Source organism: Rana temporaria, chromosome 4, assembly GCF_905171775.1.
Source record: "Rana temporaria chromosome 4, aRanTem1.1, whole genome shotgun sequence".
Classification (NCBI taxonomy): Eukaryota; Metazoa; Chordata; class Amphibia; order Anura; family Ranidae; genus Rana; species Rana temporaria.
The window spans coordinates 348,973,865-348,991,420 of NC_053492.1; the positions used below are offsets into that span (position 1 = coordinate 348,973,865).

The following is a 17,556-nucleotide window of genomic DNA, read 5'->3' on the forward strand; positions in this document are numbered from 1 at the left end:
AAAGCAATGACACATTAGGGAAACCTGGCTTCTGTGGACATCAAAGATGCTTTCTAACATTTGCCTAGTACAGGGGTCCTCAAACTTGTTAAACAGGGGGCCAGTTCACGGTCCCTCAGACCGTTGGGGGGCCGGACTATAGTTTGAAAAAATATATAAACAAATACCTTTTGCACACTGCACATATTTTTTTTTGTAGTGCACAAAAAACAGTTAATCAACATAAACTTATTAGTATTTTACATAATCCCTTCATCAGAGTCCCCTCATATCACAGCACAGCAGATTCCCCCATATCACAGCACAGCAGATTCCCCCATATCACAGCACAGCAGATTCCCCCATATCACAGCACAGCATTGCAGCCCCCCTCATCATTGCAGCCCCCCCATCATCATTACAAGCCCCCCTTACCATTGCAGCCTTACTGTGCCCAACGATGTCTCACCAGCCAGTGTGTGCATCGGGATCTCCTGTTGTGTCAGAAGCTCACTGAAAAGTTTGGGCGCGCTGTGAAAGTAGTCCCGCCCTCCTCCTAGACTATATAGACAGAACACTGCGTCTATCACACGACCTGGTCTAAGAGGATGGCGGGACTTTTATCACAGGGCGCCCAAACTTTTCAGTGATCTCCTGACACAGCCGTCTACTGGCCCTGCGTGCAGTGGGCCGGATAAAGGTCCTCGGCGGGCCTCAGCTGGGGGCCGTAGTTTGAGGACCCCTGGCCTAGTACAACAGCGCCTTCTACGCTTTCTGGTGAGACTACTACACCACTGGCTTGTAGCCCTGCCCTTAAGCATGTCGTCTGCACCTAGTGTTCACCAAGGTGCTGGCTCTAGCATTGGCCCTATTGTGCATATCTCAATTGTGAGTTACATAGACATCCTCTATTTGAGCTAACCGTCGGCAAGGACTCTGTCAGACAATGTTTCTCTGACTGTCCAGAGATGGCAGTGATTTGGGTGAATCCTGAATGCTTCAGGAGTCATCACTAGTACAGATGTATTACTTTATGTACCTGTGCCGCCTTCTGGGCATTTTAAAGCTGAAAGGCTCCTTCAGTAGAGACTTAAGACTCTACAATCTCAAGTTTACATTTCTTCAGAAGTCATCCGTCTCTTTGCATGAGTGGTTTGGAGCCAATGGTAGCCTTAAAGAGGTTTTCTTTGCCCAATTTTGTCCCAGACTTTCGCAGTGCAACATTTTCTAAAAATCCGTTCGGTCTCTAGACAAAAACACCAAATTTATGGTAGCCGCTTCATCTTGTCTCTGCACAAAACTATTCAGCCGTGTGTGTGTGTGTATGTGTGTGTGTTTTTTTTTTTTTTTTTTTAATCTTTTCCATATACTGCCCCCTGGCTGCCCTGCTTGACTTTAGGTATGTAGGTGCCTCCCTTTTAACTACAAGCTTTATGTATAGCTGCTCCCAGTGTCTCACATGCAGGTACACAACCAAAGCCATGCCTCTCGTTCTCATCAGTGATTGGCAGCAGTTCCTGAGCTTTGGTTTGGTATCTCGCACTGCTTTCCTTTGGGGCACTAGGATTGGCTGCACGTAAGCTTGTGGTTCAAAACAGGAGTGCACACGAGGTGGAGATTCTGGCAGGACTCCATAGGTCCAGATAGGCACAAAGGGGCATACCTAAAATCAAGAAATTCAGCTGGGGGACAGTACGAGGTGCAAGCATAAAGCAGGAAAAAAAATGCATATATGACGAAATATGAATACAGTGATCCTAAATACTGATTGTGTAAAACAGGAAGAGAATAGAATTGTACACACAGCAGCGTTGGTGTTGCCTCACGTTGTGGCAAGGAAGGAATAGCATTGCCTGCGTAGTTTGCTGGCATTGATGCTTTACAACCACATCCATCAAAAATGCATCTTGAGGCATGGGTGCAAAGCGTCAATTCCTGATTTTTGAATTTTTAAAGAATAAAAACGGGGCTATTGAGGGGCCTGTGCAATGCATCTGAGATGCTCATTAATGCTATAGGTGTGTTAATGCACATTAAAGCTGGGTTCACACTTGCCTGAATTGGATGCAGGTTTCCCCAAATTTAATTTGCATGACAGGAGACTGACCAGCTCAATGGAGCTGGTTTGCACATCTCAGGGGAGGCTGTGGAGCGGATTGCACAGGGGTCCTGTGCGTCTTTGGCTCTGTTTCAGGTCTGAATTCAGGAAAAAATATGGGGCCGATTCATCCCTGAAATGGAGAACAGGGACGCACCACACCCCTGCTGTGAACCCAGCCTAAAAGCTACTTTCAATTTCAGTGCCTGTTTAAACTTTGACTTTGATTACAAAGATATTTTTCTTTTTTTGTAGGAGAAAATAGAAGCAATTAACCAAGCCATAAGTAATGAATATGAAGTCCGGAGAAAAATGTTGATTAAACGTTTGGATGTAACTGTACAGTCATTTGGTTGGTCAGACCGAGCAAAGGTAAGCCTATTGTTTTAAAAATGGATCAAGCAAGCAAGCCTGTGTTGGATTCAGGGCTGTGGAGTCGGTAGATAAATGTTCCGATTCCGACTCCTCAGTTTTATGTACTTCCGACTCCTCTGTATTAATATGCGAATGTATTTTATACATTCCTTGAGGGAAAGAAACGCAACCTACCACAGGACTACTGGCTGGGAAGCCAACAGTCTACTGTATTGCACAGTTTAAGCAAAAGGCAAACACAATGAAAACAATCAAGTGGCTGGATAGTAGCAGCAGGCATAAACATCAGGAACAGGATCTTTACCAGTTCAAAAATACAAACCACATTATTTGGTTGTTTTAGAACAAAAACAAAGCTTATCAATAATGAACCAAAAACAAAATCTGTAAAACCTAGAAATGGTTTATATTAATCTTGAAATGTAGTTATAGGCTTAGCAAATGCAAATCAATTCAATGTAGAGTTCTAAGGAAGAGAATTGCCTCTGCCAGATCCTCTTTCATAGAGGCTCTTAAGTCAGACTTTATTATTTTTAGGGCTGAAAATAATCTTTCGACACTGACTTGGGTGGGTGGCATTGCAGTAACTATTCTGGCCACATCACTAACGATCTCTGGATAAACAAGGATGGCTTCTTCAACAGTAAGTTTTGATGAGCGATCATACTTTTCAACTTCTTTTAGTGCTTTATAAAACTCCTGTTGGAATTTTTTTATTTGGACACTTACTGGTTCTCTAACATGCGTTCCCTGTAAAAGCAGAACACAACACTATGGAAAGTATAAGTATTGCAGCTCCTAATTGTGCGTTGCTTGCGTGCCATATAGTGAAGCACATGAAAAGCATGCTTCTTCACGGTCACTTAACGTGTTCGTTTTGCGGTTACGTGAGGCACTGCATGCATTGTTCTTTATTCTTACAGTAGAGAAGTCATTAATTATAACTTTTTGTGAATTGGGACATTTAAACTTGCTTTTTTTTTTTTATTCCAATCTAAATTTAGTAGGAGTCGGAGTCGGTGCATTGTTTGCCGACTCCGACTCCAGGTACCCAAAATTTCCCCCGACTCCACAGCCCTGGTTGGATTACTTCCACCCCCCAGAAACATAATTTTCTGTTTGTGTGATTGGCTCACCAGTTTTACCAGAAGTCTGCCTAAGATTCAAGTCAGATTTCAGGCATCCCCTGCAACAAAAATTACATTTTTGGTGAGATACTCCCCGTAGGAACATGTATAAAGGGTTGCAGGCCCAGCAGAAATACTCATTAGTGCTCTGCAGGTGCACACCTGATAGTTGTGAAACCGCTCAGCACAGAGGAACATACAAGGATTTCTTCAGAATAACAAAAGGTAGGAATCTGCAACAAAAGTTATTATAATCCCTGCACTGCACATAGATCACCCAGAGAATATTTTTATTTTTATCTTTTTTCAACAAAAAGTGGAACTACGCTTTAAAGTAAATGTGAGTTGTGCAAAAAGCAATTAGTGTGCAGGATGAGTTAACTCCTAGCAACTAGGTTTTGGTTTACTGCAGGCTTGTGTTGACCTCGGTAGAATTGATTTCATGTACGTAATGGCTTACTATAAAAGTACAACCATGTTTATGGGTAAATAGTAACTGAAATCTCTGTAGGTAATTGGGCATGTTTGAAATTCTCTTTTAATAAAAATAATCAAGTTTTATCAAATGTGTAAGATTTTTTTTTTTTTTTTTGTCAGTGACTTTTTATGTACATAAAAAGTCAATGAATGTCTAGTTTTAAAGCCCATTATTATTATTTCTTCAGATATTTGTTCCCAAGAATGAAGGTCTACATTGAAATGAAGTAGTAACTAGCCAGATTATTTAGCATTTTTAACTTGCGCTAAAAGTGACATCTGGAAGCCTCATTAAAGTGGCGGTAAACCAAGTTTTTGATCTTATACCTGCAGGGAAGCCTTATTATAGGCACAGTGAATATCTCTTAAACTTGCGGCGTTTAGGAAGTATTCACCCTGGATGCGGCCAGTGATGTCACCGGTGCATGTGCTCTGAAGATCCAGTATACCATACCGGACTTTCAGAGCTCTGTGCCGTAGCCCAGGGCTCCCGGAAGCTCTGTCAGCGGCGACGGCATGCGGCTAGAGAGCTTGTTCTAAGGCAGGGATCCTCAAACTACGGCCCTCAAGCTGTTGCGCAACTACATATTCCATGAGGCATTGTAAATCTCTGACATTCACAGACATGACTAGGCATGATGGGAATTGTAGTTCCTGAACAACTGGAGGGCCGTAGTTTAAAGACCCATGTTCTAAGGTAAGTATTTTGTGTGCTAATATGCAGTGCATACTAGCACATTTTGCCATTGCTTGCAGGGTTTTATTTTTTAAAGCCGCAGTTTACTACCACTTTAATTCCCCACTTCTAACAACCCTCTCATGTTCCTTGTATTGCTTAGAAGACTTTCCAAGCTCAGGCCACTAGAGGGCAATGCTGTATTTATTTTTTTCCTTGGCTGAAAGTAGAAATTTACCTCAGTTTACAATAAGCCCTATACAGATTTAATAGCAAAAGTATGCCTGTTGGTACACACAGTAAATAAGGAGAGACCCCAGTGGGTGGACAGTGGACATGCTACAAAGTTCTACCATTTCTCTGTATATAAAATAATATACTGTAAATATTAAAGGTAGATTTATTTTATAGTGTTTGTTTTTGTTTTTACAAAAAAAGAAAAGCAAGTCTTTAGGGTGCTTTTGAAATAATCATGTGTTTGGAAGCACCGATTCCATAGCCAAAGAATTCTGGTAACCTTGTGGAACATTAACAACTTGAACATGTCATCCATGGATAAGGACACCACATCCCCCAAAAGATAAAACAAAGATAGGGGTAGATTTGGGACTTTCATGGTGTAACCTCTCAACAAAAGAACAAAAAAGCTATATAAAACCCAAAACGTTATTTAAATCACAAAACACAAATAATAACATCCAGTTAAAAGTATGTCATTCAGCATTCCAAACACCCTTGTGGGGCCTAACCACAACAGCCATGCATTGCTACAATGTAATCATTAATTACAAAGTATGGTTTTAAAATGTATGGCCATAGTGCTAAGGATCGCTCCGATTGTGGATAAGGCCCCTCGTCATGTGTTCCACAACAAGCTTCTTCAGGAGTAGAATTTCAAAAAAAGAGTATAAGAAATTAATTTGATGTTTATAGCTAGATGCATAATATACAGCGTGTCAGGTCTGGGCACTGGAAACCAGGAACATGCCACCAGTGGAATAACAAACAACTATAAATTACACTACACTAGCAGAGTGTCCTTTCTTAAAAAATATCAGTGTCACAGATATCTGTCACCTGTGCCAAATACAGACTGAGAGATCTGAGTGTTAAGAGATAATAATCTCCAAGTAGGGTGCACGCAGCCTGCATCAGTGTCCCTCTGGCCAACAGTGGCCGTAGAGAAGAGAGGAGACACGAAGGTTCAGGACCCAGAGGTGGATAGCTGGGATACAGTTAGAATACAGGAAGGGGGTAAAAGTGTTAGAGAGGCTAGTCCTGAGTCGATGCACCCCAGTAAAGATTCCCAGGTGCATAATGAGGGTAGCATTACTAGGGTAGAATGAGTCCTCTACCTGCCAGGGGAGTGTGGATGGGAATGGGTGTCTGACTACTTCAATAACGGGCACTTTTAACCCCCTCCCGCCCTGGCCAATTTTCAGCTTTCAGTGCTGTCACACTTTGAATGACAATTTTATCTTTTTTTTTTTTTTTTTTTTATCCTTTTTTTGTGGTGTTTAATCACCACTGACATTTTTGCTAAAGTGTTTTTTCTTTAGTTTCTATTCTAAAATTTTGAAAATAAGTAATCTTTCTCCATAAATTTGGGCCAAAATGTTCTATTTTTTTGAAAAGAAAATCAATGTATATTTAGTCTTGGGGAAGTTAGTCCATAGACTATGGTACAGTGCTCAGCATAAATGAGTACACCCCGTTTGCAAAGTAAGATGTTAATCAATCGCTTAATGAATTCAACAATCATTTCCAAAATTTTGAGTTTTACAGAATATTTGTTTAGCTCATTACATGAATGTAAGTTTAAGAATATAACTTGGATTATCAAATCTTCAGTTTTTACTCAAATTAGTTGAATGAAAAATTAATATACCCCACAACAAAAACTTTTGTTATACCTCCATGATTCGTAAGGACAGCACCAAGTCGTCTTGGCATGGAATGAACAAGTTGGCAACATTATTGCAACATTTTTCTTTCTCCATTCTTCAAGACTGACCTCTTTTGGACCCCTTTTCACACTGAGGCACTCAAAAACTGCCCATAAAACATCGGGCGTTTTTGCAGCGTTAGCAGGGTGCTTTTTTTATGGTCGCATTACTCAAAAGAACCTTTTTGCTGGGGTTTAATCGCTTCCCATTTATTTTAATGAACAGATGTGTTTGAGGCATTTTTCTAGGCGTTCTAAAGATGCTGCTTGCGGGACCTGCAGCGCACCTCCCCAGTGTAAAAGTATTAATTGATCTTAATGGAAATAGGTTTTCATGAGCTCTTCTCGCGTTTTTTTTGTTTTTTTTTTAAACGCAAAAGCACTTGAAAAGCGCCTCGGTGTGAAAGGGGTCTTGGAGCCTGAATGTTGGATGGAGAGTGATGCTCAACTTGTCTCTTCAGAATTCCCCATGGGTGTTCGATTGGGTTCAGATCAGGAGACCTACTTGGCCACGGAATCACTTTCACCATGTTCTTCCTCAGAAATGCAACAGTTGCCTTAGATGTGTGCTTTAGATCATTGTCATGTTGGAAAAGTGCACGACGACCAAGGGCAGACAGTAACGTTGGGCATCTTATCTTTCAATATAGAGCAATACATCTGTGAATTCATGATGCCGTCAATGAAACGCAGCCCACAGAAGCACTCTCATCAACATGTTTTACTGTAGGCACCATGCATTATTTTTTGTACCTCTCACCTTTGCAACACCATACAGTTTTGAAGCCATAAGTTCCAAAAACATTTATTGGTCTCATCACTCCAGGGTAGAGTCCCAGTAGTCTTCTTTTTCAGCATGGGCCCTGGGAAATTCTAGGCAGCTTTTTTGTACATGGGCTTTAGGAGAGTCTTTCCTCGTGGACGACAACCATGCTAAGGGAAACAATCGCCCCGGTTTTCACTTTGTACTTTTTTAGCAAACTGCAGTGAACTTAAATGGCTTTTTCCTTCAACCCTTCTCATCAGGAGATGCTACTGTCCAGGTGTTTACCTCCGTGGACAGCCTGGATGTTTCTGTGAGATGGTTGCAGTTCCATCTTTGTTAAATTTTTGTATCGCTTTTGCTACAGTATTGTGACTAATAAGTAAAGATTTGCAGATCTTCTTCACCTTTCTTGTGTAAAGAAAGAAATTTTTCTTTCTCGGGTCTTGTGACATTTCTTTCATGTGGTGCAATTGCTGACAGCATGAAATGGAAGGGGTTTTCTTTAGGTAATGCCCTTTTATAATTAACGGTCTGCTGATTTTGTTTGTTTGCCCACTGACAAAGAAATAATCAGTCTAATTTTAATGGTAGGTTTATTTTAACAGCGAGAGAGAATAACAACAAAAATATCCAGATAAACGCATTTCAGAAAAGTTATAATTTTAATTGCATTTTATTGTGTAGAAAAAGTATTTGATCCTTTATCAATCAGCAAGATTTCTGGCTCCCAGGTGTCTTCTATACAGGTGATGAGATTAGGAGTACTCGCTTAAAGGGAGTGTTCGTAATCTCAGTTTTGTTACCTGTATAAAAGACACCTGTCCACAGAAGCAATCAATAGGATTCCAATTTCTCCTCTAAGGCCAAGACCAAAGAGCTGTCCAAGAATGTCAGGGACAAGATTGTAGACCTACACAAGGCTGGAATGGGCTACTAGACCTTCGTCAAGCAGCGTGGTGAGAGGGTAACAGTTGGTGCGATTTATTTGCAAATAGAAAAAACACAATATAACTGTCAATCTCCCTGAGTCTGGGGCTCCATGCAAGCTCTCGCCTTGTGGTGTTTTAATGATCATAAGAATGGTGAGGAATCAGCCCAGAACTAAATGGGAGAATATAGGCGATCTCAAGGCAGCTGGGACTTTAGTTGCCAGGAAAACAATTGTTAACACACTACGCCTGCAAGCACAGTAATCCTGTAGCGCCCGCAAGGTCCCCCTGCTCAAGAAAGCACATATACAGGCCTGTCTGAAGTTTTCTAATGAACATCTGAAAGATTCAGAGGAGTTCCAGGTGAAAGTTGTGGTCAGATGAGACCAAAATCAAGCTCTTTGGCATCAACTCAACGCGCTGTATTTGGAGGAGGAATACTGCCTATCACCCCAAGAACACCATCCCCACCATCAAGCACAGAGGTGAAAACATTATTATGGTTTGGGGGGGTTTTCTGCTAAGGGGATAGGACAACTTTACTGCATCAAAGAGACGATGGATGGTGTCATGTACTGTCAAATCTTGGGTAAGAACCCCCTTCCCTCAGCCAGGGCATTGGAAATGGGTTTGTGAATGGGTATTCCAGCATGACAATGACCTAAAACACATGGCTAAGGCAACAAAAGAGTGGTTTAAGAGCACTCCAGGGTCCTGGAGTGGCCTAGCCAGGTCCCCAACCTTGATCCCATAGAAAATATGTGTAGGGAGCTGAAGGTTCGAGTTACCAAACGTCATGACCTTAATGACTTGAAGAGAATCTGCAAAGAGGAGTGGGACAAATTCCCTCCTCAGATGTGTGCAAACCGTGTGGCCAACAAGGGTTTTGCCACCAAGTCATGTTTTGCGAAGAGGTCAAATACTTATTTTGCTCATTAAAATACAAATTAATTTTATCATTTTTTTAAATGCTTTTTTTTTTTTGTTCTGTCTCTCTCTTTGTTAAAATAAAGTGTGTGTGTGTGTGTGTGTGTGTGTGTGTATATATATATATATATATATATATATATATATATATATATATATATATGTGTATGTGTGTGTGTGTGTGTGTGTGTGTGTGTGTATATATATATATATATATATATATATATATATATATATATATATATATATATATATATATATATATATATATATATATATATATATTTCACAAAAGTGGGCACACCCCTCACATTTTTGTAAATATTTTATTATTATATCTTATGTGTCTACACACAGAAATTACCACTTTGCTACAATGTAAATTAGTGAGTATACAGCTTGTATAACAGTGTAAATTTTCAGTCCCCTCAAAATAACTCAACACTGCCATTAATGTCTAAACAGCTGGCACCAAAAGTGAGTACACGCCAAGTGAAAATGTCCAAATTGGGCCCAATTAGCCATTTGTCCTCCCTGGTGTCACATGACTCGTTAGTGTTACAAGGTCTCAGGTGTGTTTAATTTGGTGTTATTGCTCTCTTACTGATCACTGGAAGTTCAGCATGGCACCTTATGGCAAAGATCTCTGGGGACCTGAAAAAAATAATTGTTGCGCTACATAAAGATGGCGAACCTTGGCACACCAGATGTTTTGGAACTACATTTCTCATGCTCATACACTCTGCAGTGTAGTTGAGCATCATGAGAAATGTAGTTTCAAAATGTCTGGGGTGCCATGGTTCATCACTGGCCTAGGCTATAAGAATTGACGGTGCTAAATAAGTACCTTTTAAATAAGATTGCAAGACCCTGAAACTGAGCTGCAGCACGGTGGCCAAGACCATACAGCAATTTAACAGGACATGTTTCACTCAGAACAGGCCTCGCCACGGTCGACCAAATAAGTTGAGTGCACGTGCAGCATCCTATTCAGAGGTTGTCTTTGGGAAATGGACATATGAGTGCCACTAGCATTGCTGCAGAGTTTGAATGGGTGGGGGGGTCAGCCTGCCGGTGCGGAGACCATACGCATCAAATTGATCTGCACGGCTGTTGTCCCAGAAGGAAGCCTCTTCTAAAGATGAGGCACAAGAAAGCCTGCAAACAGTTTGCTGAAGACAAGCAGACTAAGGACATTGTCAGAATGTTTATACTTAAATATTACAATAATATTGTATGGTAATAATATGGTATTCATGAAATTATGCAAATCTTTGTTTTGGGAGATTTTACATTTTTGCACAATTACAACCAAGTAATTCAAGTTTGTTTATCCATGCTATTTTAAAGACAAGTGACAATAATCATATGCTTAAAATATATGTATATGTAAAATATCAGATATATTTTGTGGTAATGCAAAAAAATGGGTATACTTTAAAATATCAAATATATATGGGAATACAAATGATAATCGCATTTCTACTCAAGCTCTTATTGCAAAAAAATTTGAATGATAACATGATAATCAAGACTTATTTTAAAATTTAGATTGAATCTATTTTTAAACACATATCACGACAAAACCATTGTACAGACTTTATACAAAGAAAAAGAGCTGCTGCTCCAGGTGTATGATGATAACCTGAGGTGGAATGTACTGACAAGACAAATGTGTATGTCTCTTAATATTTGGAATATAATTATATCATGCTGCAGGTAAAAATAACACAATTCCAAATTTCTATACCACAATATTAAATGGTTCTGTTTTGACTATGTCAAAACAATTAAAGCGGGGGTTCACCCAAAAAATAAAAAAAATCGGTTGGCCGATATATCGGCCGATATTTGGCGTTTTTAAATTAATCGGCATCGGCCGATTTGTGCTTTAAAAAAGCAGATTGATAAGTTCAGCACCGCGACTTGCAAAAAGCTTCTGCAATACAAGTCAATGCAAGTGCTTCCCGTAGAAGACTTCTCTCTCTCTCTCTCTCCTGGGCAGACTGCCAAGTTTTAGAAAAGATATACAATGTTGCTACTTATCAATTAACTGAACTCCGTGTAGGAGAATTCTCAGTTTAACCATTTAAAGGCTAAATCTTTTTTTACATTTGTTGCTTACAAGTAAAAATCCTGTATTTTCTGCTAGAAAATTACTTGGAACCCCCAAACATTATATATTTTTTTTTAGCAGAGACCCTAGGAAATAAAATAGCGATTGCTGCAATATTTAATGTTACACGGTATTTGCGCAGCGGTCTTTCAAACACATTTTTTGGGGAAAAAATATACTTTAACAAAAAAAAAAAAAAACTAAACAGTAAAGTTAGCCCATATTTATTTATTTTTTCGACCAAAAGTTTTCATTACCTGTTTTTGTGTATTACATTTTATATATATATATATATATATATAACACACAAAAACAGGTAAAGAAAACTTTTGGTTGAAAAAAAATAAATATGGGCTAACTTTACTGTTTAGCCCAAAAGCGCCTGAAAAATCGGCTTAACATATCGGCCCAAAAAAATCGGCATCATAAATCGGCTATCGGCCGCCGTGATTTCTAAATATCGGCATCGGTATCGGCCAGAGAAAAACCCATATCGGTCTACCTCTACTTCTGACCTTGGCTTGGCAGAAAACAATAAATTGTCTAAAGCTGACACCTTGGTGTCCATTTCTTCCAGACATTGTGGAGCCCTCTTGAAATATATGGGTTGAGAAAATCTCCCTACACAATTGGCTTGTATCGTTAAATTCCTTGAAACTCATATCATTGGAATTTAACCCTGTGTATTTCACCAATACAGCTTCTTTTTCTTTCAAACCTTTCATAGGATCTCATATTGGTAACCCTTATTATAATAATATATACAATTTCTATGCAGAAGTGAGCCTGATTTTTCACTTTCCAGCTTTAGTTAGTGAACCCCATTATGTACTTAAAAGTGGGGTTATGCCTGTATGTATTAATGGGTTTTATGAATATCCACACAGTACATTATGAAAGAAAAATTATTAAAATACATAAACCCACATATGTAAAATTTGTTCAATTATGTAAATAATTACTCTTATATAATTTTACCACGTAACTTTGGTTAATACATTATTTGTAGTTGAGTAATATTATAATACGTTTCATTTTGTCATATTTGAATAAGCCCCCTTCCCTCCTTCATGCAAAGAAAATGTTGTTCTGTGAGCTCATGTGAAATGAGTCTCTTACCATTTTCTTATCTTTTAAAGGCTGACAGAGAAATTACGATCTTAAAGGGGTTGTAAAGGTTCGTCTTTTATTCTCTAAATTGGTTCCTTTAAGCTAGTGCATTGTTGGTTCACTTGCCTTTTCCTTTGATTTCCCTTCTAAATGTTTTTTTTTTCTTTGTTTGAATTTCTCACTTCCAGTTTCTCCTCAGTAAGCTTTCCACCATCATCCGAGAGGTGGAAAGTCATTTAGAACAGCTTACTGAACAGCTTATTGAGGAGGAGCAGGAAGTGAGAAATTCAGACAAAGAAAACAAAGAAAAAAAAAAACATTTAGAAGGGAAATCTAAGGAAAAGGTAAGTGAACCAACAATGCACTAGCTTAAAGTAATCTATTTAAAAAATAAAAAACAAACCTTTACAACCCCTTTAGGAGAACTTCACATAATACAATTAAAACCTTCTACAAACCCCTTTACACAAGATGGCTTCGGGTTTGGTCATAGCGTTTATTATATATATATATATATATATATATATATATATATATATATTCTTTTAACCCCCAATAGTCCTGACAACATGGATTACTGGAACCATGTCCTGTGGTCTGAGACCAAGGTAAACTTATTTGGTTCAGATGGTGTCAAGCGTGTGTGGCGGCTAACCAGGTGAGGAGTACAAAGACAAGTGTGTCTTGCCTACAGTCAAGCATGGTGGTGGGAGTGTCATGGTCTGGGGCTGCATGAGTGCTGCCGACACTGGGGAGCTATAGTTCATTAAGGGAACCAAGAATGCCAATGTACTATGACCTACTGAAACAAAGCATGATCCCCTACCATTGGAGACTGGGCTGCAGGGCAGTATTCCAACATAACGATCCCAAATGGACCTCCAAGATGACCACTGCCTTGCTAAAGAAGCTGAGGGTAAAGCTGATGGACTGGCCAAGCATGTTTCCAGACCTAAACCCTATTGAGCATCTGTGGGGCATTCTTAAATGGAAGGTGGAGGGGCGCACGGTCTCTAACATCCTCCAGCTCTGTAAAGTTGTCATGGATTAGTAGAAGAGAACTCCAGTGGCAACCTGTGAAGCTCTGGTGAACTCCATGCCCGAGAGGGTTATGGCAGTGCTGGAAAATAATGGTCACCACACAAAATCTTGGTACTTTGGGCCCAATTTGGACATTTTCACTTAGGGATGTACTCACTTTTGTTGCCAGCGGTTTAGACATTAATGGCTGTGTGAGTTATTTTGAGGGGACAGCAAATTTACACTGTTATACAAGCTGTACACTCACTACTTTTGTAGCAAAGTGTAATTTCTTCAGTGAGTGTTGTCACATGAAAAGATATATTTAGAAAAATATGAGGGGTGTACTCACTTTTGTGTGTGTGTGTGTGTGTGTGTGTGTGTGTGTGTGTGTGTGTGTGTGTGTGTCAATCATACCTGATATACTATCAATTCTTTTGAGGCCTGAACAGACACCAGAACAGTACAAATACCCCCCAAAAAACTCCTTTTTGGAAAGCAGACAGTCCAAGGTATTTAGTAAGAGGCATGGTGAGTGTTTTAAAAGTTATAATTGTCACAATTTTTGGGAAAATTAGGAAATTTAATTTTTTTTTATTTTTTTTTTGTTTTTGACACACACTGACCAGAGCAATACAGTGTTATCATAGTAACACTGGTGCTTCTCTGGGGAATTGATCGAGATTTTTTTTATTTTCTTTACGCGATTTGTTTATACCTGTGAGTTTCACTGGTATAGGCAACAATTTTTACTGGAATTGGCTAAAGGCTAGTAAGTTGGACTTTGAAGGCACACGGTACATAAAGTAAGAAAACTAGATACATTTATTATTATAAGAATGTCATAAAAACGGTTGCAAACATAAAATCAAAAGAAATTTAGTAAATAACTGGTCCACATAGGTTGTCACAATAATGATACAGTTCTACCATAAGAGGCTTAAGTGCAAAGCATAATTGTAAAGTTGGCTGTATAATGTGAAACCGAGTGGTGATCCAGAGGAACAGGAGGGCTTGCTCTACATGTTGCGCGCTACAAATAGCGCTTCCTCAGGAGCATAGACATTTCAATCTATTAAAACATATACAAAAAACACACAATAAGTTAATTGTATAAGTACATCAGAAAAAAATAAAGATAAAGATTACATGATACATACAAGGTTTAAAAAAACATACATATATACATTAAGTTCAGCGTTGGATGTGTGGCAGAGAAACAAGGCAGCCTAACACAAGGCTGTCCCAAGGGGTGGGAGGGGGGGGAAGGAGGATGGAAAGGAGAGAGGGAAGAGGGGGGGTGATGGAGGGGAAGGGGACATGGGGGGGTGTTATCATCCCAGCTTGCATACTCACAAAAGGTTAACCGCGTTGAGGGTAGACAACAGTCGGTCTTATTTGACCTAACCTTGGCTGTAGTTCAAAAGCATGCTATTCAAGCCAGTTAGGGGGATAGTATCTGTAAATGGGAATGATATGTTTCTATCAATACATTTCTGGACTAATCGTCCGTGTGAGCATTGCAAGCTTACCAAAATTGGCAAATTCAAAAAAGGATAATGCATATAGTCTTACCATTAAAGCGAAAGCAAAATTGCATTAAATGATATGGCGATCAATTGCTGGTAAGCAAGAGAGAAACGGGCATAATCCAAGGGTATACACGGATGATCAGGCAATAGGCTGAGTATGGTAGGCCGGACACCAGTGAACAGGGGGATAAAACCTAATTCACTGCTTGCTAGCTTGAAGATCTCCAGTCCAGGTGAGTGGAAGTGGATACAAGCGGTAGCAATGAAGTTGTCCTAAGGGCAGACAAAGTGTACAGAAATGTATATTAGATAATGACATTTCTGCATGGCATCAGTTACTAAACATGCCATGCCTGTCAGTTGTATACTATCTTACCTTGGAACTCAACGCCTTGCTGCACAACCGTGTGCTTTGCCCCCTGGTTATGGAGGACGCCTATACACCTGTTGGCATTCCTCCACGTCTATAAATAGCCCCATGTGCGGCCCTGCGTCATCTCCAAACAGTGGTGACAATTGTCGCAGAAAAAGGGGGATGTCACAGCGTCTGCATCTGATAGGTGCTGGCGCGGTGGTAACTGGCCTATCGCGTTGCGGCAACAGTGTGTGTGTGTGTGTGTGTGTGCGCGAGGTCATAGGTGATGATTCGCCCAATCATGTGGCGGCCACAGAGCGCGTGCGTCAGCCGTGCTGGTGCGCATGCGTTCAAGCCTTCAGTGACGTAGTGTCACCGAAGGAAGGAGGCGGTGATAGGGGTGGAGACCAGCAGGGCATAGATACGCCCTACAATCTACGTGAGCACATCTCCGCCGCCTATTGGCGTAGGGAAGAACCAATAGGGATAGACGGCTCACTGACCAAGCAGAGGGTGAAAAAGGCGGAGTAATCCAAAGTGTAAACAAACACTGTCCTTGCCAGTGAGTATAGCGGCTTAACAAGTAGGGAGAAAGAAATGAGGGACGTGGCCATACCAAGTGTAAATGACAACGATGTCCTAAACTAATTCAGTTTGTTTTGTGATTAGCTGTGATTGGTCACACCTAATCGCATGGTACAGATGGGCTGTGATTGGCCCTGTTTGTACCATGTGATTAGTGTGACCAATCACGGCTAGGAACAGAGACATAATAAATAAATAAATAAAAATCACAGCTAGCAACATAATTGTACACAATGGATGGCATGAAAGGAAGCCATCCATTGTTTACAACTGTCACCTGCTGTGATTGGTTACTTAATAGGAAGTCCACCTGGATAAACAAATGTCCTGCCCAGCTGTCTTTTGACTGTAGGCTGGGCATAAAGTGGTTCAGCATGGGTCGACATACCGTTTAACCACTTCCATACAGGGCGCGTATACACCTTCCCGCCCAAGCCAATTTTCAGCTTTCAGCACTGTCGCACTTTGAATGGCAATTGCGCGGTCATGCTACACTGTACCCAAACAAAATTGGCGTCCTTTTTTACCCACAAATAGAGCTTTCTTTTGGTGGTATTTGATCACCTCTGCGATTTTTTTTTTTTTTTTTTTGCGCAACAACTAAAAAAAGACCGAAAATTTTGAAAAAAATTACGTTTTTATTTTTTTCTGATTTTTTTTTTTTTTGTAAATAAGTACGTTTTCTCTTTCAATTACGGGCACTGATATGGTGGCACTGATGGGCACAGATGAGATGGCACTGATGGACATCGACAAGGTAGTACTGATGGGCACAGATGAGGTGGCACTGATTGGCGGCGCTGGCATGCGGCACTGATGGGCACTCATGGGCGGCACTGATGGGCACTCATAGGCGGCACTGATGGGCACTGTGGGGTGGCACTGATGGACACTGTGGGGTGGCACTGATGGACACTGTGGGGCGGCACTGATGGACACTGTGGGGCGACACTGTGGGGCAGCACTGATTTACTTGTTGCCAGTCAGTGCCCATTTGTGGGCACTGATTAGCATCTTTTTTTTCTTGCATCTTTTTATTTTTTTCCCTTTTTTTTCAGACTTTTTTTTTTTTTTTTGCCCTTCACTGGTGGGCATCCCTGGTGGTCCATGTGGCGATCCGAGGGGGGGCTGCGCTGATAAACAATCAGCGCGAACCCCCCCCCTTCAGGAGAGCCACCGATCGGCTCTCCTTTACTCGCGTCTGTCAGACGCGAGTGAGGAAGAGCCATCGACGGCTCTTCCTGTTTACATCGTGATCAGCCGTGGTTGGACACGGCTGATCACGTGGTAAAGAGTCTCCGTGAGAGACTCTTTACCGAGATCGGTGTTGCGGGGTGTCAGACTGACACCCCGCAACAACGATCGCCGCGATGCGCGCCCCAGAATCCTGAGGACGTCATATGACGTCCGGTCAGGATTCTACAACCACTTTGCCGCCGTCAATCTGTCATTAGCGGGCGGCAAGTGGTTAAAAAGAAGAAAAATAAACATGGGTATATAGATACCGGTGGCTGGATATTCGAAGAAGGGACAGACAGG

The 17,556-nt window shown here is 40.6% G+C and overlaps 1 protein-coding gene across 1 annotated transcript in view; it reads left to right on the forward strand.

Moving 5' to 3' along the window:
- The window catches only part of FAM98A (family with sequence similarity 98 member A), a 79,969-nt gene that overhangs the window by 51,286 nt on the left and 11,127 nt on the right, over positions 1-17,556 (forward strand). The window contains exon 6 of the mRNA XM_040350804.1: positions 2,333-2,449. Within this exon, the coding sequence (XP_040206738.1) occupies positions 2,333-2,449 (117 nt within the window). The remainder of the gene's footprint in view (positions 1-2,332; positions 2,450-17,556) is intronic.